The sequence below is a fragment of the Ctenopharyngodon idella genome, chromosome 13 (assembly GCF_019924925.1).
Source record: "Ctenopharyngodon idella isolate HZGC_01 chromosome 13, HZGC01, whole genome shotgun sequence".
NCBI classification, from domain to species: Eukaryota; Metazoa; Chordata; class Actinopteri; order Cypriniformes; family Xenocyprididae; genus Ctenopharyngodon; species Ctenopharyngodon idella.
This window is the reverse complement of record NC_067232.1, coordinates 11,443,492-11,462,732: the sequence shown is the minus strand read 5'-3', so window position 1 is coordinate 11,462,732 and position 19,241 is coordinate 11,443,492. Positions and strand designations below refer to the sequence as shown.

The 19,241-nt window shown below is 37.9% G+C and overlaps 2 protein-coding genes across 4 annotated transcripts; one reads left to right on the top strand and one right to left on the bottom strand.

Annotated features, from left to right (window-relative positions):
• The first annotated feature begins 289 nt into the window (after positions 1-289).
• On the top strand, positions 290-5,478 carry LOC127525002 (steroid 17-alpha-hydroxylase/17,20 lyase). 2 transcript variants are annotated; one of them, XM_051917173.1, is made up of 8 exons: positions 290-659; positions 747-885; positions 997-1,226; positions 1,967-2,053; positions 2,252-2,461; positions 2,552-2,721; positions 3,023-3,126; positions 3,202-5,478. In XM_051917173.1, the coding sequence occupies exons 1-8, from the start codon at positions 327-329 to the stop codon at positions 3,483-3,485; spliced, it is 1,557 nt and encodes a 518-aa protein (XP_051773133.1). In that variant the 5' UTR covers positions 290-326; the 3' UTR covers positions 3,486-5,478. The 2 variants fall into 2 exon arrangements, with proteins under 2 accessions (XP_051773133.1, XP_051773134.1); XM_051917174.1 differs by having other exon boundaries at positions 3,023-3,344.
• Positions 4,127-17,762, bottom strand: wbp1la (WW domain binding protein 1-like a). 2 transcript variants are annotated; one of them, XM_051917176.1, is made up of 4 exons: positions 17,541-17,762; positions 12,612-12,714; positions 9,043-9,204; positions 4,127-7,679 (listed from the first exon to the last, which is right to left on the bottom strand). In XM_051917176.1, exons 1-4 carry the CDS (start codon positions 17,688-17,690, stop codon positions 6,952-6,954), a joined length of 1,143 nt encoding a protein of 380 aa, XP_051773136.1. In that variant the 5' UTR covers positions 17,691-17,762; the 3' UTR covers positions 4,127-6,951. The 2 variants fall into 2 exon arrangements, with proteins under 2 accessions (XP_051773136.1, XP_051773137.1); XM_051917177.1 differs by lacking the exon at positions 17,541-17,762 and adding an exon at positions 13,171-13,868.
• Between the last annotated feature and the right edge of the window lie 1,479 nt (positions 17,763-19,241).

The window sequence follows — 19,241 nt, the reverse complement described above, 5'->3', positions numbered from 1 at the left end:
CAAAAGAAATATGATTCACAAAGTGAAGCTAAAAGTTGAAGAGAAAGGTTAAATTGTAGGAAAATAATAACCCATTAAAGAGTAAAATATCAGCTGTGCTCACATGTGCACTTTTATGCATCTTTGAATATGAGGAACCAATCAACAGCTTTGTTGAAAACAGCCCCGATGACACTTAGATAGTTGAAGCTAAACTATTTCAGGGTCAAGGAGGTGGCATTGAAGATTTTGCATAAAAGTCTCCCGTCAGCTTGCTCATATGGGCAGTGCTGTTTGGAGCTGGGTTTTTTAAGAGCTGGTGGACACTTGGTTGAATGTAGCTGACAATGTCTGAACCACTCATCCTGCCATGGCTTCTCTGTTCATGTCTGTTGTCTGCAGTAACTCTGGCTACGCTGTATCTCAAAAGGAAGATGAATGGATTTGTGCCAGGTGACAGATCTCCTCCAAGCCTCCCCTCATTGCCCATCATTGGGAGTCTCCTCAGCCTAGTAAGCGACCGTCCTCCACACATCTTCTTTCAACAACTGCAGAAGAAATATGGAAATCTTTATTCCCTCATGATGGGCTCCCACAAAATCCTTATCGTGAACAACCACCATCATGCAAAAGAGGTCCTGATCAAAAAAGGAAAAATATTTGCAGGAAGGCCACGAACTGTAAGTAACCTGCATCACTTTGACCAGAACTAAATTTCACTAATAAGATGTGTTTTTAAAATTAGGCTTTATATAATTGTCTTCAAGGTTACAACAGACTTGTTAACTCGAGATGGGAAAGATATAGCATTTGCTGACTACAGTTCCACATGGAAGTTCCATCGGAAAATGGTGCATGGAGCTCTTTGCATGTTTGGTGAAGGTTCAGTTTCTATTGAGAAGATAAGTGAGTATCACTGCAGCTACACAGCAGCCAACATATGCAAATATTTAAAGAAGGTATAAAATATGTAGATTGTACAGAACCTGCTACACAATTCTTCTTTTTTACCTAAAGTTTGCAGGGAGGCGAACTCTATGTGTGATGTGTTGACTGAAACCCAGAACAGCACTGTGGATCTGGCACCAGAGCTGACGCGTGCCGTCACAAACGTGGTGTGTGCTTTGTGTTTCAACTCCTCATACAAACGTGGAGATGCTGAGTTTGAGTCCATGCTCCAGTACAGCCAAGGCATCGTGGATACAGTCGCTAAGGACAGCTTGGTGGATATTTTCGCATGGCTGCAGGTGAGATTTAACTCAATATGTGTCTTATAGCTAAAAGAATGATCAATTTACACTACGGTTCAAAATTTTGGGGTCGGTAAGGTTTTTGAAAGAAGTTTTATACTCACCAAGGCTGCATTTATTTGATCAAAAATGCAGTAAAACAGTACTAATATGAAGTATTATTACAATTTAAAGGGTTAGTTCACCCAAAAATGAAAATTCTGTCATTAATTACTCACCCTCATGTCGTTCCACACCCGTAAGACCTTCGTTCATCTTCTGAACACAAATTAAGATATTTTTGATGAAATCCAATGGCTCAGTGAGGCCTCTATTGCCAGCAATGTCACGAACTTCTCAAGATCCAGAAAGCTACTAAAGACATATTTAAAACAGTTCATGTGAGTATAGTGGTTCTACCTTAATATTATAAGTGACGAGAATACTTTTTGTGATGGCCGATTTCACAGCAATGCCACTGAAAACCATTTTAGGTTCACCAAGCAACACTTCTAAAAAGAACAATGTTTTTCTTAGTGTAAATAACATTTTAATAATATAAAGAACCTCTTTCCACTATAAAGAACCTTTTGTGGAATGGGAAGATTCCAAGGGTGTTAAAGGATCTTCATGGAACCATCGATGCCAGTTACGACACTAAGATGTCCTAGTTCTGATTTGTTAACTGAGACTTATTAAAAATCATTTTGTCTTACGTTTTGAATTCTAATACGTAACTATGTATTCCTTCCTCCAAGATATTCCCAAATAAAGACCTCAGAATCTTAAGACAGTGTGTTTCCATCAGAGACAAACTGCTTCAAAAGAAATATGAGGAACACAAGGTAAACAAAAAGTACAGAAGAAAAGCAAATATTCTGTGTAGTCTGTAACTAACATTAGATCTTGATAGCTGCATGAATATATCAACTATATGTCAACTACTCGTGTTTGTAGTTAGACTCAACAAACAGAAGTTTTCATTCGAGTCTATTTAGAGAGAAAGTCTCGCTCAATTCTCTGAGATTTGTCTCCCTCTACAGGTGGATTACAGTGATAACGTCCAGCGGGACCTCTTGGATGCACTTCTGAGGGCAAAACGCAGTTCAGAGAATAACAACACCAGCACTCATGATGTTGGTTTAACTGAAGACCATCTGCTCATGACTGTGGGGGACATCTTCGGGGCAGGGGTGGAAACCACGACCACTGTACTGAAATGGTCAATAGCTTACCTCGTCCATAATCCACAGGTAGATAAAGCTGCTCACAGGCACAGCTGAGCTGGCTTGTACTGAATCAGTTAATATTTTCTTGAAATGAAACATTGCATTTAACATTAGGTGCAGAGAAAGATTCAGGAGGAGCTAGACAATAAGATTGGAAAAGACAGACAACCTCAGCTCAGTGATAGAGGGAATTTGCCTTATCTAGAGGCCACTATAAGAGAAGTCCTGAGGATCCGACCCGTCTCCCCGCTCCTCATCCCTCATGTGGCACTCCAAGACTCCAGGTATTAACAATAAGATTTAATAATAATACTTTTATTCAGCAAGGATGCATTAAATTGATCAAAAGTGACAGTAAAGCCATGTTACAAAATATTTCTATATCAAATAAAACTTTTGATTAATAAAAAGTTAAAAAGAACCCTGAGAAATTAAGTATTACATTTTCCAACATTGATAATAATGTTTCTTGAGCACCAAATAAGCGTATTAGAATGATTTCTAAAGGATCATGTGACACTGAAGACTGGAGTATCGTCATCACATACTGTAGAGTCCTGATGTCTTCTCTTTTCTCATGTACAGTGTGGGAGAATACACTGTGCAGAAAGGGACCCGAGTCATTATTAATCTGTGGTCTTTACATCATGATGAGAAGGAATGGAAGAATCCTGAGCTGTTTGACCCAGGTGAGAATCTGCAATGACAACTAAAAGTCGTGTATGTCTTTGAAAGTTACCAAAATCTTCTGCATCTTCTGACAGGACGATTTCTGAACGAGGAGGGTGATGGTTTGTGCTGCCCATCCGCCAGCTACCTGCCATTTGGCGCAGGGGTACGTGTTTGTCTCGGTGAGGCCCTGGCAAAGATGGAACTCTTCCTCTTCCTGTCATGGATTTTGCAAAGGTTCACCCTAGAGATGCCCGCTGGTCAGCCTCTGCCCAACCTCCAGGGCAAGTTTGGTGTGGTTCTTCAACCTGAGAAATACAAGGTCATTGCTAAACTAAGAGCAGACTGGGAAAAAATCCCACTAATGCAGCACTGCTAAATAAATGTATGTTTTTTACTACTCTGCGATATTTGTAAATATTTTTTATGAAGGCTACTATCAAATATCACAAATCAAACATGACTAAAAAGCAATATGAATCCATCTTCAACAGTAATTAAATAAAGTGCAGATGATGGGTTCTGGAAAGTAAAAATCCAATTAATTTTCTCCACAGGGGAATTGATTTTTAACACACTTATAAACCTTTAAAGACAGACCTACTGTGAGTTATGAGGTTTTTAATCAATGGTATACTGTATGTTTTTCGTTCAAGCCATCAATCTACATTATCGTATATATAACATATATATACATTGTTTCTATAAACATCAACATTTTATATTTATCCACCATTTTTAGTTTAATTACGTTGTTTATTCTTTCCCTCATTAAAGTGAAATAGCGAGTCTTGTACCTTTTGTCTTTTTGTCCAATTTTCAAATACTCTTTGCATCAAATCAAAGTTTGTAATGTTGTGATTCACCTTGTAGCTGGCTGGCTTGGTTCATGGTTTATAACTCTTTAACAGAGACTTTTATAATATTCGTATGGGACAAATGAATGGTAAAAATACTTCTGGAACCAAGGCCACTAAAAAAAAAAGTTATCCGAATAACTGAATCACTCACAGACATTAATTGGCTTTAACAGCTTTTTTTTTATTCATATGGAACATTCTTTGATACTCTATAATTTGGTTGAGTCTTCTTATAAAACGCAGAAAATACAATTTTATATAAAAAGAAAGTGACTACAGATACAAAACTAAAACGTAGTACCAGGCTTGAATCAAAGCTTAAGAAAAAAAAAAAAAAAAAAAGCAATTGGCTTGCAAAGCCTTCGTCACCTTCAAGCACTCACACACTCACCGCTCAGTGTCAAAACAGTGCAATGACAACTTATTTAGGCAAAATGAAAACATCTCATTCACAGTGAGCTACCCAACATAGTAACTCAGCTTTCCGCTTTTAATCAATACCTTTGGTCTCAAACATCAAAGGACGAGAGAAAACAATGGAGACTAGAGCTACAGAAAGAACAACATGAGCATCATTGCCGCGACAGATGATTTAAACTCCTCACTGAACTGACTTCATAACTTCAAGGTTTCCCTTAAACGGTCAAATATTTTGATAAATGCTATAACTATAATGATATAACTGGTCTAAATAGTTCAGAATGCTCAATATTTGGATTCGCTCAAACAGCACTGCTACACAAATGTTTTCGAAGGCATCATGTCTGTGTTGGAATCTGCCTCCCAAAACCAGTTTTTCCAGCTAACACACTAGGAACCTAATTTACCAGCCACATCACGTTTGAAAGAAAATTAGCCTCCATTTACACAGGAACACTCTGATCTGGAGATCAACAGGGCCGAAAAGCCATCTGTGCCCAAGCTAAGACTCTATTAAAGGATGACTAACTGCTAATCCAAACCAAAGGTCAAGCAAACACAGTGGCCTGAAGAACGATCCTACTTAAAGGAATCCACTATGACACTCTCTCTCTCTCTCTCTCTCTCTCTCTCACACACACACACAGTCTAGGGAATGCAGTGGAGCAGCTTTAGACAGTCTCACCGCCACAGAAAAACAAATCTCAATCTCATCATGAACCCGACATAAGTGCTACACTAGCATGACAGTAACCTTACCTGATCTGCTACAATAAAACGCACATTAAAAGATTATTTTACGTAATAAGGCCTATACATAAGTTACTGTTAGTGGTGCGAGAGTTCTCTTACAGTGTTAAGATACAAAAACAATTTAAAAGTACTATTGGAGAGTACAGAAATAAAATTAAGGCAAAAAACAAACATATTTAAATGATATGGAAGGCTTATCAAGTGATACTTTCAAACAAGTAATTACCATTGACCAAAACGTTCACTCATACTGGCCCTTAATTATTTTATGTAGAAATTCTGACACACGCATACCGTTCTCTTTAAGGCATATGAAAACTACTCGAATCAACAAAGGCACCTATTGTAAATGTACAAGCTGGGTTCGATCTATATACAAAGGTATTTTCAGCCTTCATTTGATGAGTCTTTGCATAATGAACAATGTATTACTAGTATGTGGATGTATTCAGTTTATGCTTGTGGATCTATTTTTGTTTCTGCAAATAATCATGCAAAATATTGAATGTGTAATACAATGATGAAACAAAATGCCAGCCATACCCTGCTAGGTAGGGAGCATGTTCACTTATTGATACAAAAAGACAACAAAAAAAAATTAGAATTTTCCTTCATTTTTCTGAATAGCATCATGCAGATACTCCAGATAAAAACAATTTTTTTTTTTTTTTTTTTTTTTTAAAAAGGACACGTAATATAGACAAAAAATAACTAAATATTAAAGCTTTGAAGTGTTAGTAGACTGCTCTGTGGCTGTCTTTTCCATTTTTTGTGCACAATATAATCTTAAAAGAATAGTTCACCCAAACATGAAAAAAATGTTATCAATTAGTTAACCATGTCTGTCCAAACCCAGAAAACATTCGTTTTCCTTTAAAACACAAATTAAGATATGTTTAATGAAATCTGAAAAATATCTCCACCTCCACTCCACCTAAACTTAGATGCTTATTTTTAGCTTCATAAAGAGATCGTAAAATAAATCCATATGAATCGAGCGGTTAATTTAAGTCTTCTGAAGAGAAACAAACACTTTATATGATAAACAGATTTAATTTAGGCTTTTATTCAGATATAAACACTGATCAACGAACATACAGTACCAGAAATTCAAGCGTACTTGCTTGACACATAAGAAACCTCATTGGGTCTTGCTGAAGCTTGATCGGTTGTCACATATCAAGGAAGTACGTTTCAGCTTCTGTTTACCATATTTGATGTGCTCTATGTATGTGCATATGGATTTAATTTACAATTTTTTTATGAACTTTTTGAAGCGTCACAGCTTTGGTGGAATGGACTTCCAAAAGAGCAAGTGAAATCTCTCAAGGTGTCATTAAAAACATTTGTTTCAAGTTGAGTGAACTTTCATTTTTAGGTAACCCATCCCTTTAAATATTTTAAAAGAATATTAAAAGTAAGAATTCAGGAGCAAAAACCAGCACAAATCAATATTCCCCGACATTGAGTGCCAGCTTCATATCAGGAGGCAATCAGCCTCCAAAATGCCAACAAAAAGCCTTTAATCTACAGGCATGTCACCCAGAGCTCGATAAGGCTATAAACTGGAGAATTTCCCCTGTGGCTTTGATCGTGACCTCTCTGTGAGGCAACAGACCCATTAACGTCTTTAATAGATTACCTTATTAATCCATAAAACCGTGAGGACTCGCACATTAACGCCCCTTTTAAAACTCTCTCACTTGCACACACACACACAAAGTGACATAGCTGACAGTACAAACTGATGTATCTCAAGAAAGTAAAGGGAGACAGCAGTCTAAAGGAAGTCTCTGCTGGAACTGGTTGTGCTCAACTCTGGGGGTCCGTGTTGTTGCCGTGATGTGGACCGTCCTGTTCATTGATAGTGTGCAGATGGAGGCAGACTGGAGGTCGCTGATGCTCCAGAGGCACGTCTGAGTCAGCCAGGCCCTGCTCCTCATCACCGGGACCCAGAGGAGGGCTGCTGCCACGGGGATTGCAACTATCACAGAAGTCCTGCTCCTCGAGCTCCCTTCCATCCATAAGCCCCACAAGCTCTTTCATCTCCTCCTCTTCCTCTCCGTCTCCAGGCCCCTGGCTGCACACGCATACCTCAATCCCAGAGTCGCCCGTAAAGCGCCGGTGACGCCCTGGAGTCTTGTCTTTGCTTTCGGGAGAACAGTCTTCTCCGGGTTCGGTCAGGTCCTCACTGGAGCTGCCTTGTTTGATTGGGCTGTGTGAGTTAGCGCACGCCACCTGCTGGAGCTGCCCGTCGTCCTCTAGGCTGAGGTACTGTGGTTTGTGGGCATTTCTGGCAGGGTGGTGTGTGGTGGCAGAATGTGCCTGCTCTACGCAGGGTCCCGGGGAACAGATGTCAGTTGCAGATGGGGTGGCGGGGCTGGACTGCAATGGAGGACAGAGCTCATCTGGTTGTTCAGAGCACAGGGGGTCCGTGCTGGTGGACTGGGCTGGCTGGGAGGCACTGTATGGAGGCGGGGGCGTAGGAGGTCTGTTCTCGACTTCCTCATATGCGGGTAAGAGGTAGCCAGGCAGGAACCCTGGAGAAGAGGAAGAGAAGATGATTTTGGCAGCATTTGTTGACTGACCCCTAAAGCACACATTTCTTTCAGTGAATAGATCTACTAATTCTATAATAACCAGATTACTTTCTCGGTTCAGATTCAAATTAAAAGGGTTAGTTCACCCAAAAATGAAATTTCTGTCATTAATTACTCACCCTCATGTCATTCCACAACCGTAAGACCTTCGTTCATCTTCTGAACACAAATTAAGATATTTTTGATGAAATCAGAGAGGTTTTTTATCCTCCATTGAAAGCAACAAAATTACCATAATTCAAGGTCCAGAAAAGTAGTAAAAACATTGTTAAAATAGTCAACGTGACTACAGTGGTTCAACCTTAATATTATGAAGCGACAAGAATACTTGTGCGCAAAAACAAAACAAAAATAATGACTTTATTTAACAAATTCGTCTCTCCCCTGTCATTCTCATATGCTATTTACGCTGCAGAGCTTGTGTTTACGCCCAAATGTAATACTGAAGTACAATACTGAGCCGGCGTTCGGACATAGAACCTGGAAGCTCTGCAACGTAAATAGCGTATGAGAATGACAGGGGAGAGATGAATTTGTTGAATAAAGTCGTTATTTTTGTTTTGTTTTTGCGCACAAGTATTGTCGCTTCATAATATTAAGGCTGAACCACTGTAGTCACGTTGACTATTTTAACAATGTTTTTCTACTTTTCTGGACCTTGAATAAAGGTAATTTCGTTGCTTTCTATTAGAGATAAAAAACCTCTCTGATTTCATCAAAAATATTTTAATCTGTGTTCCGAAGTTGAACGAAGGTCTTACAGGTGTGGAACGACATGAGGGTGAGTAATTAATGACAGAAATTTAATTTTTGGGTGAACTAACCCTTTAATTCTACGCTATTATGGTTATCACTGGACAGCAAACCTTCAATTTTTTCCAACTTATACGCGTGATTGTGAATGAAAGAAATGAATGTAAAAAGTGAGCGTGCCCAACCTAGCAACTAGCAACATTGGAATTAGATGCAGATAGGACAAGCAACTTTAAATTGATTTTAAACTATGCTGCGCTATATCCAGTTGGTCACTATATGTAAAATAAGTGTTGCATGGTCTTTATTTGAGAAAATAGGATTCATAGTGCGCATCGTCTTACCAGTGGACTGTTGATTACAGTGTTTAATTCCTTTTTATTCATGTTTTTTTTTTTCTTCATGAAAAATACTATAATAGGATTACAGAAGCAATAAGTTGCTATCTAAAGTTTAAATCTGTTTATTTTACAGTTTTATTTATTTTTAAATTCATATTGTATTATATTGATTAGAGTAAGAATGACAGGGGAATGAAGTGGGTACTGACTGAAGTAGAAGGGTAGAGAGGTGTAGTTATGGGCTTCTCTGTAAGCAATGAGGTTGATCTCGTGCTGCCGCTGCTGTTGCTGTAGTCTGTGTTTGGCTCGACGGTGGTGGCACACACAGCAGCTGCCCAGCATGGTGATGAGCGTAAGGACCAACCAAAACCCTGATGAAAGAACACACACATAATACAGTACTGTTAATGAGTGAAGAGACCATCATGTTCGAACCAAGCACTACACACAATAAATCACAACTCTTCCATGTTAATTTGAGTTGTTGTCAACAGTGCTGCCTGACAAGACATTTTATTAGTTGCTTGGTTTTTTTTTTTTTTTTGAATGCAGCTTGTCTGGTGACACCACCCGCAGTGAAATTTTTTAGTCCGACATTTTGATTGGCTCCAAGCTGTATGCACATCACTGAAAAATGTGGGGTCAGTACTATTTTTTTTTAATGTTTTTGTCTCTTATGCTCACCAAGACTACATTTATTTAATCAAAAATACAATAAAAACAGTACTACTGTAGATATTATTACAATTTAAATAAACTGTTTTCTACTTAATATATTTTAAAATGTAATTTATTCCTGTGATGGCAAAGCTGTATTTTCAGCATCATTACTCCAGCCTTCAGTCACATGATCCTCCAGAAATCATTTTAATGTGCTGATGGTTCTCAAGAAACATTTGTTATTATTATCAATGTTGAAATTTTAATATTTTTGTGGAAATCATAATACTTTTTTTTTTTTTTTTTTTTTTTTTTTCAGGATTATTTGATGAATAGAAAGTCAATTTTGATCAATTTTAAGCATCTTTGCTAAATAAAAGTTTATAAAATCTACAACCCGAATTCCTGGAATAGTTGGGATGTTTTTTAAATTTGAATAAAATGAAAACTAAAAAAAAAAAAAAAAAAAACTTTCAAATCACATGAGCCAATATTTCATTTACAATAGAACATATATAACATAAATGTTTAAATGGAGAAATTTTACAATTTTATGCACAAAATGAGCTCATTTCAAATTTGATGCCTGCTATAGGTCTCAAAATAGTTGGGACGGGGGCATGTTTACCATGGTGTAGCATCTCCTCTTCTTTTCAAAACAGTTTGAAGACGTCTGGGCATCAAGGTTATGAGTTTCTGGAGTTTTGGTGTTGGAATTTGGTCCCATTCTTGCCTGATACAGGTTTCCAGCTGCTGAAGAGTTTGTGGTCATCTTTGATTCATTTTTCATTTAATGATGCGTCAAATGTTCTCTATATGTGAAAGATCTGGACTGCAGGCAGGCCAATTCAGCACCTGGACTCTTCTACGACGAAGCCATGCTGTTGTAAAAGCTGCAGTATGTGGTTTTGCATTGTCCTACTTAAATACACAAGGCCTTCCCTGAAATAGATGTCATCTGGAAACCTTTATATACCTTTCAGCACTCATAGTGCCTTCCAAAACATGCAAGCTGCCCATACCGTATGCACTTATGCACCCCCATACCATCAGAGATGCTGGCTTTTGAACTGAACGCTGATAACACGCTGAAAGGTCTCCCTCCTCTTTAGCCTGGAGGAAACGGTGTCCGTGATTTCCAACAAGAATGTCAAATTTGGACTCGTCTGACCATATAACACTTTTCCACTTTGAAACAGTCCATTTTAAATGAGCCTTGGCCCACAGGACATGACGGCGCTTCTGGACCATGTTCACATTTGGCTTCCTTTTTGCATGATAGAGCTTTAGTTGGCATCTGCAGATGGCACGGCAGACTGTGTTTACAGACAATGGTTTCTGGAAGTATTGACAATCATGCCGATGAGTGATGCAGTGTCATCTGAGGGCCCGAAGACCACGGGCATCCAATAAAGGTCTTCGGCCTTGTCCCTTACGCACAGAGATTTCTCCAGTTTCTCTGTATCTTTTGATGATGTTATGCACTGTAGATGATGAGATTTGCAAAGCCTTTGCAATTTGACGTTGAGGAACATTGTTTTCCACAATCTTTTTATGCACTCTTTCACAGATTGGAGAGCCTCTGCCCATCTTTACTTCTGAGAGATTCTGCCTCTCTAAGACATCCCTTTTATAGCTAATCATGTTACAGACCTGATATCAATTAACTTAATTAGTTGCTAGATGTTCTCCCAGCTGAATCTTTTCAAAATTTCTTGCTTTTTCAGCCATTTGTTGCCCCCGTGCCAACTTTTTTGAGACCTGTAGCAGGCATCAAATTTGAAATGAGCTCATTTAATGGATAAAAGTGTAAAATGTCTTCTTTTAAACATTAGTTATGTTATCTATGTTCTATTGTGAATAAAATATTGGCTCATGTGATTTGAAAGTCTTTTAGTTTTCATTTTATTCAAATTTAAAAAACGTCCTAACTTTTCCGGAATTCGGGTTGTATAAAATACTACCATAGTGGTACAAAAAAATTCTTATTTCTCCCAAAACAACCTAACAATCTGGCACCAGAACCCAGGAGAAGAATGTACTGGACATTAGGGTGGGACGCTCATCAGCCAACGGTAAGAGCCATTGCAGGTCAATGTCATGTGAAATCCAAGTGTGTAAAAATTTGCCCCAAATAAAGCAGAGACCTTTCCTGGCAGACGAGGGGGGGGGGGTCTGCTTGTCCTAATAGAGAAATTTAAGGCAGCTGTTTACAGGATTTGGTCTGATCAGGTTACACTGGATTTGTGTCTGTCCGGGTCGCATGTATTTGGCATGATGTACAAAACCCAAAGTGCAGCCCTTTGACTCAGCAGACGATGTGCTGCAATTACCGTGGAGATGAGGTTAGTCCTCAGTTATTAAAATAGATGGTACACCAGAGGGAGAGGGGTAATTTGATAACACAGGAACACTGCCAACGGGCGTGAACTGGGCAGAACAACAACTAGATCAGGGGCAGCCAATGACACAAAATCAGACCCATAATTAAAAACTGAGAAAGATGCTTAAAAAGATTTCTTTAGGACAAAAAAAAGCTGGCATATCCATTGTACTCTAAGGTCAATTACATTTGTGCTTAAAATTACTGCAAATCTGTGGTTCCAGTAAGCTGCGTGATTGAACACCTAAATATCTTTACTATTTACGGTAACAAAACAATTACAGTGTCAAACATGAGCCACGATTTGGATGTCTTTTCCCATGGCATGTAGCCTCTTGTCCAACCCATTGCTGGCATCATAAGCTAGGGCTGCTTACTGCAAACAACTTGAGAACAAATGCAGGTGGCATGTTACACCCCTAAATGCTATTACAATTGTATTTCAATGCTGAATCATTTCAAAGTACTATTTATTTATTCATTCTTATACATGGTGATTGTTTTAATGCCATTGTTTTTTAAGTATCTGCCTGAAGCTGATTATATATATATTGTTTCACGTTACTCTACGTGACCTCGCAATGGAATTGCGACCACATCCAGGCCCATAAGTGTGTTATATACAAACCAATACAGACCTGAAGTAACTAAATACAACTGGAGGACGTTTCAGACACTATAGCGAACTGACCTGATCTTACAGCATGTGTAGGAAGCAGGGACTCAGATACTTACACCACACCTCGTAGTAATAACTGCAACACTGAGATTCTCCACAGCAGTGGCCCGAATCACAGAAGTAGCTCTGGTTGTTTACTCCTATACAAACCAGCCGGTTCTGCAAAACCAAAAAGAAAATATAAGCATATAATCAGCACAAATAGCAGGAGAGCTTTGTGCACCAAAAACTTTTTTAATGGCACATGAAGAATAAAACAAAACAAAAAATAATTTAAATGCAAAATAGGACCAAAAGAATAAATTATGTTATAGTTCTTGATTCTTTTGGACATATCTTGCATAGTGATCTGCCTCTCAATTGTATTAAAATGTTTTTTATTATCACCTGTATTTAAAGACAGCCTGATGTCACTGTTGTAAGTAAATAAATGTCCCCAACACAGTGACATCAGGCTGTCTTTACATACAGATGATAATAAAAAGCAAATAAATACAACTGAGAGGCAGATCACTATGCAAATCCTATAGTTCAGGCTATATTATATGTAATGCAAATCAAGTTACATTTGCTAATTGAATTAATAAAATGCTGATTCCTGTGGTCTCGTTTTACCTGTCTAAACCCCAGGAGAAAAGGCATGATAGGCGTCTGATAGGAAAATCAACACAGCAGAGACAGTTTTGTTACACACAGGGCTGCAAAGACCAAGAGAGAGACAGAGGGAAGGTCGGGCTCGGGCCACCCACCACCCACACATGGTACAGTGCGACATGAACTGCCCCCTTTATTAGCCGGAGAGTCTCGATTTAAACACGCATACATACACAGCCTCCCTCATGGCATTTTAGACCCAGCGAGCACTGCTGCCAGGGAATGCAAGTAAACAGGATGAACAGACAAGTGGTCTGTGCCTCACTCCCTCTTGCATACACAAAGAAATTGATGACAACTGCTGGCCTGACAGTTGTCTCAAGTGTTGTGCTACAGTAGAAATAAATAATAGTGAAACTGAAATGAACAATAGTCTTTACTAAACAGTAAAAATGCCATCGGTATTGACACTGTTGAGATAACGATTAACAATATCAAGCAGCAGAAAGCTAAAGTCTGAGTATTCAGTGCTGCAAACCTGTGCAAGCCAAGGACGGACATAGTGCCAAAAAGTTCATAGAAGAGATGGCAACTGTCAGCAAACAGCTGAGGTGAAGGTTAATTAGTTAATTATTACACATTCCTAGTCTCATAGAGAACAACAGTAAGGTTCCAGATTAAACACACACACACAAAAAAATCCCATTAATTTTTTTTAGTGATAATTTGTGAAGCATTCAACCAGTGGACCATAATTGATGCAGAGACTTCCACTGAATGCAGATCCAATTCCAGATATAAGATCCCTGGGGGGGGAAATGCATTTCATGCATTCTGACATATTTACACTGTTAAAGAATTGGATTCTCATGCTATTCTCATCATACGTCCATATGAGTTGGACGTATGATGGAGTATTTCTGTGCCAAATACACTCCTTCTGGTTTCGGATACGTTTCGGAGAGTTTTTTCGAGTATGGCCCTGCATCACGTAATAAAGGGCGGAATTCCGTGTAGTGAGACTTCTCCTTGATAAGCGAGCGCACACATCACCCAGAGCGAGGGCAAGAGCACGCCCATCAACGCGCTTCGTTCAGGTTACGGAAGCTGAGAGATTTTTCATTAATGTCACCAAAGAAGTGTGTTTGTGAGGGAAAGATAACCTTTTTCAGCTTCCCAAAGAACCCAGTGTTAAGGGAACAGTGGATGCAGTTTGTTTTTCCGGGGCAGCAACGGAGTTGTACACGTATGTTTGTTTGTTCCCGGAATTTTGGTGACAGATGATTTGAAAATAAGTCCCAGTTCAACGCTGGATTTGCAGGTCGTGGGCGGTGAGTAAAACTGCATCAAATGTCTGTGTTTTGTTGGCAATCAGGCGCGCAAGTGCATATAATGTAAACAACACAAACATTTTTTTTTCTCTCTTTTTATTTATAATGATGTTGCAGCTTGCAGGCGATCTCTACGCAAAAGCTGCGCGTGCTCGTGACTCTTTAGCTCTGCCCACGGCAGGCACACCTCCAGAAGCTCGGCTTTTTTCGGAAAGACTTGGTACAGCGTATCTATATTTTATAAATATGATAAAACTAAAGACTTTCCGGAGATATGAAGGATGCAATACTACTCTATAGGTACTCAAGATTAACATGAGATTGTCAGAAACTGTGTGTGTTATGTACCTTTTGATTTGGTAACCAAACAGTTTTGGTGACCAATGACTTTCATTGCATGGATACAAAAACAGACGTTTCTCAATTATATATATATATATATATATATATATATATATATATATTGTGTTTTGCAGAATAAACAAAGTCATAGAGGTTTGGAACAAAATAAGGGTGAGTAAATTATGACAATTTTCATTTTTGGGTGAAGTATCCCTTCATGTTTCTGTTCTACCAATTTATGGTTCAATCTTTATACTTTTTTTTTTTAATCCTTATGTAGAAAATGAATGGGAAAACAATTGTGGAACCAAGTCATTGAAAATGTGGGAGGTCACTTTTGCGCTCTACTGTGCATGTTATTTCACAGGAAAAATAAGTTTTCATCATCTTCAATAAAAATATAAAATGTGCAAAATGCACGTGTCTGCTAAATTAATCCTCTTTTAACGTTTGGTGTTGTATCCATCCCTGACATGTACACAACTGTTCAAAAGTTTTGGCTCAGTAAGTTTTTTTTTTTTTTTTTGTGGGGGAGAAATCAATACTTTTATTGAGCAAGGACGACAACTAAAAACATTTATAATACAAAGGATACAAAAGATTTCTATTTCAAATAAAAGCTGTTCTTTTGAACATTCTATTCAAAGAATCCTGAAAAAGAAAATATCATGTGACACTGAAGACTGGAGAGTAATGGCTGCTAAAATTCAGCTTTGCCATCACATGAATAAATTACATTTTAAAATACACTGAAATATAAAACAGTTTTTTAAATTTTAATAATATTTCACAGTAATACTGTTTTTATTGTATTTTTGATCAAATAAATGCAGCATTGGTGAACATAAGAGACTTCTTTCACAATTTAAAAAAAAAAAAAAAAAAAAAAAAAAAAGTACCAATCCAACTTTTGAACAGTACCGTGTAATTTAAAATGGGGGTCTCATGTGAAAAAATGTTGTGATGTTGTGATTTAAAGACTGCTTTTCATTATCCAATATAATCAAGTAAAAGTTGCAAACAACATTTCAAAGGCAAGGCATAAAGTATGTGGTTTCTGTCATGTTAGCAGATCTGAGATCAGCCTATTTTTCAGGCACCTACATTCCCTCAGAGATAACACCTGTGGAGAGCAAACAGCTCACTCCCTGCTTTTTTTCATTCCCTGACCTTGATCTACCACCTGTCACAACAGAGAGAAGAGCATCTTCATACACGCATGCCTTTCACAGTCAAGGCCAGAATGAGAACACAGTCAAAACAGCCTCAGCCCATCAGCGAAATCTTTTAAATAAGTGCTTTTTCCAGACAGCCAACATTAAAGTGTCAATCACAGTCAACTGTACAATTTGAACAGTCATTAAACAATTAGTTTATTGCAGAATGATCACAAGTCTAACACAGATAAAACCTGGCCCTGCCTGAAAAATCCCCTATTGTACAACCTTGCAGCAGCAGTAGCAGTAATAATAGACAAGCCTTTTTAATTATTTACCCATCACTCATAAAGAATAACATTAGGGACGAGACAAAGCTTTATGAATCATTCATCTGGCTGTGTATTTACATGTAATCTCAGCAAGATTGAAATGGAACAAACTGTCCTAGAATTGTATTCTATTTACAGATTCATATTTCTGGACGTTTTTGAATTGGTCTAAATGGGAATCTAATTTGGTTGCAAATTGTTGACTTTAATAAAGACTTTTAAAACTTAATACAATGATATTTTATCACTTACTCAAAAGCAGACAAGGCCATTCACTAACAACTGAAACGCTTTCCTTTCTGCCCCTTCTTTAACAGGCGGCAATTTAAGATTAAGGAAATAAAATATTGCAGTCAAAATATTTATATATATATATATAAAATTGCTTGGTACAATGTACTTCTGGTGTTCATGTTGTATTGCAAAACACTTTTGTGCCTATTGTTTAGGGACAGGTTTGTATAAGTTTAAGGACAAGTTTCATGTTATGGTTAGGTTTGAGGGTGGTTTAAGGTGTAATTATAGATGTAACTACAGAAATTAGTTCCAGTTGTAATTACATGCAGGTACTTTCTAAATATAACAATAAGTGCACTGTATCAAATTATTATTTTAAATGTTAGTATATAGTATACATTTAATATATTAAAAACACTTAAAATACAGTGGGTCCAAAACTCATAACATCTTATATTTTAATAGACAATCTAGATTTTTTTTTTTTTTTTTTTTTTTTTTACAAGATTTAACACCAAAACAGTTTACACCTAAAAGTCATAATGACTTGACACTGTTACAGTCCATGGATCATAGGAGGAATGAATATGTATTCCTCTACATTTAGTCAAGCTAACTTTAAAAGCCATATACAGAACAAAGCTAAAGCTGTTCAGATCAGACCTCTAGGTTGTCAACTTCATAACCTTTGTGTTTAATAAAACTGATTCATTTTGTTTAGAAAAGGACGAAAAATATCAATCATGAACCTTGTAAAATATGTTTGTGTCATGTCAGACTCAAAAGTCTAAGTAATCTTTGCTGTCACCGCTGTGGACACAAGCACACAGGCTGTGCTTCAAAAACCTAATGCGCTAACTAATTAGACAGCATTCTAGGCACCATTATAACGTTTGACACACTTAAGATGCTGTCTAACTAGGCAGCTCGCTAGGTTTTGAGACGCAGCCACAGTCTACCGGCTAGGCTAATGATGCTAATAGTGTCTTTACCTCGGTCGACGCTGCCTCCACTGACACCGAACCGACCGGTCCAATAACCGCGTTACTTACAAACAACCCCATTCCCAGTTTTATATATCCAACCCCCCACATTCCGCCCTTTCCCGTGGCTTTCGACACATCTGCGACACGGCAGGACATTCAGCTAGCCTGCAAGCTAGCTTCAGTTACGTCTCTTTCTTCTTTCTTTCAACTCTCTCACAAACTCCGAAAGTCTCCCCAAGGCCCGCCCCCTTCTGCTATTGGTCAGTTCAAGCGAACACTTCCTGGTTTGACAAATAAACGTAGCAACGATTGGTTGATTTTTTCTGTCGTTTAACAAGAACTAAACAGACGGTAGGGCGTGACTTTGTTGTTCTTTACCAGCTGAGATCAAGAAATCAGCTGACTTTGAATTTAAAGGTGCAGGAAATGACATATTTCCCTATGCAAAAAAAAGCAAGCAAGCAGATAGATAGACTGTTCCATTAATTTACTAGTACTTTTAAACGAATTTATTAATACTTATATTAATAAATGTATATGAGTATTAATATTAATAATTTAATTTCAGTATACTGACTGAAGTTTAACCACATCTTTTCTTGCAGGATACAATCCATTAATACATATAAAATATTAAGAATACAGGAAAGAATTTATAAATTAATAAAAGGCTGGAACATTTGCAACAAATGCTGGATTCAAGTTCCTAAGTGTCTCAAGTGTCTTTCTAAAGTTTTGATTTTCATTCTAATATTCTCTTTGCATGTCTGTGTACAAAAGTCTTGCTGGCGAGTCTGGCAACATTTCAGGCAAGCAAAAGTAACTATAGCCTAATTATTTCTTGTTAGAAATAGTTAGTAAAGTTTTTTTTTATTAATTTACATTTTTTCCCAACTGCTTCACCAGATGCCAATCCACACACGCAGGGTACATCTATAAAGAAATGTCACCAAATCAAGGCATTTTATTAGACAGGATATTTTGAAAAAATTGGTTCCTACAGGCCTCAATGCCTTCCTACCTTCAGATTCTGCCTGCGAAGGCAGCATGGTTCAGGTTTTGGACACAGCAAGAGTATCATCAAGAAAGTGACAACGACTGATCCCTGCGAAATCAATGTAATCTCTCAAGTAAACTTGTTTGTTTTGTGCTAAATGTTATTTTGACAGCCATAGCTAAGGACTCTTACTTATTTGCTTTATTCCTGCGACATATCTTTCCGACTTGGGACTGCGGCTTCTTAGGTGAGACTCTTTGAACTGAGCCAAGTTAAAAGGAACAAAAGCAAACAAATCACATTGTTCTTTCAGGAATTTTTCTTGTTCACTGGCTTTCATTTCTCTCTTTTTTAGGCACTTCTCTCATTCAGAACAGTGAAGTCAATGGATCCTTACATCCCAGCTTGACAAGTTAGGAGGATACAAGCTAATCCCCTTAATCTGTCTATTCTCCCGTGCAGTGCCAAAGGGGGAGAGGTACCCAGCACAAGTAATCCTATAGAAAAAACAATAGGATTAGACCCCAGCTCTTGGAGTGACAATCAGATATCTACTGACTGATTTGCAAAGTAGGGTCGAGTTTCTTCAAATTAGCTTTTTTTCCCTCCTCTAGGGAAAAGGTGCCTTTCATTAACTGCTGGTGGGATTCCTTTAGGACAGATGCTGGAGGTCCGCATGAAAGGCATGTATTCTTCGCTTCCAGCACACA

What these genes read in the sequence shown, in the direction of transcription:
- wbp1la (XM_051917176.1), bottom strand. Translation starts at nt 17,690, where the DNA reads ATGTCCTGCCGTGTCGCAGATGTGTCGAAAGCCACGGGAAAGGGCGGA. An exon ending in TGGAGGCAGCGTCGACCGAG is followed by an intron (nt 12,715 to 17,540) that starts GTAAAGACACTA and finishes TTGGTTTTGCAG; the next exon opens with AACCGGCTGGTTTGTATAGG. An exon ending in CTCTCTACCCTTCTACTTCA is followed by an intron (nt 7,680 to 9,042) that starts GTCAGTACCCAC and finishes CCTCTTCTCCAG; the next exon opens with GGTTCCTGCCTGGCTACCTC.
- LOC127525002 (XM_051917173.1), top strand. Translation starts at nt 327, where the DNA reads ATGTCTGAACCACTCATCCTGCCATGGCTTCTCTGTTCATGTCTGTTG. An exon ending in AGTTTCTATTGAGAAGATAA is followed by an intron (nt 886 to 996) that starts GTGAGTATCACT and finishes TTTTACCTAAAG; the next exon opens with TTTGCAGGGAGGCGAACTCT. An exon ending in ATATTTTCGCATGGCTGCAG is followed by an intron (nt 1,227 to 1,966) that starts GTGAGATTTAAC and finishes CCTTCCTCCAAG; the next exon opens with ATATTCCCAAATAAAGACCT.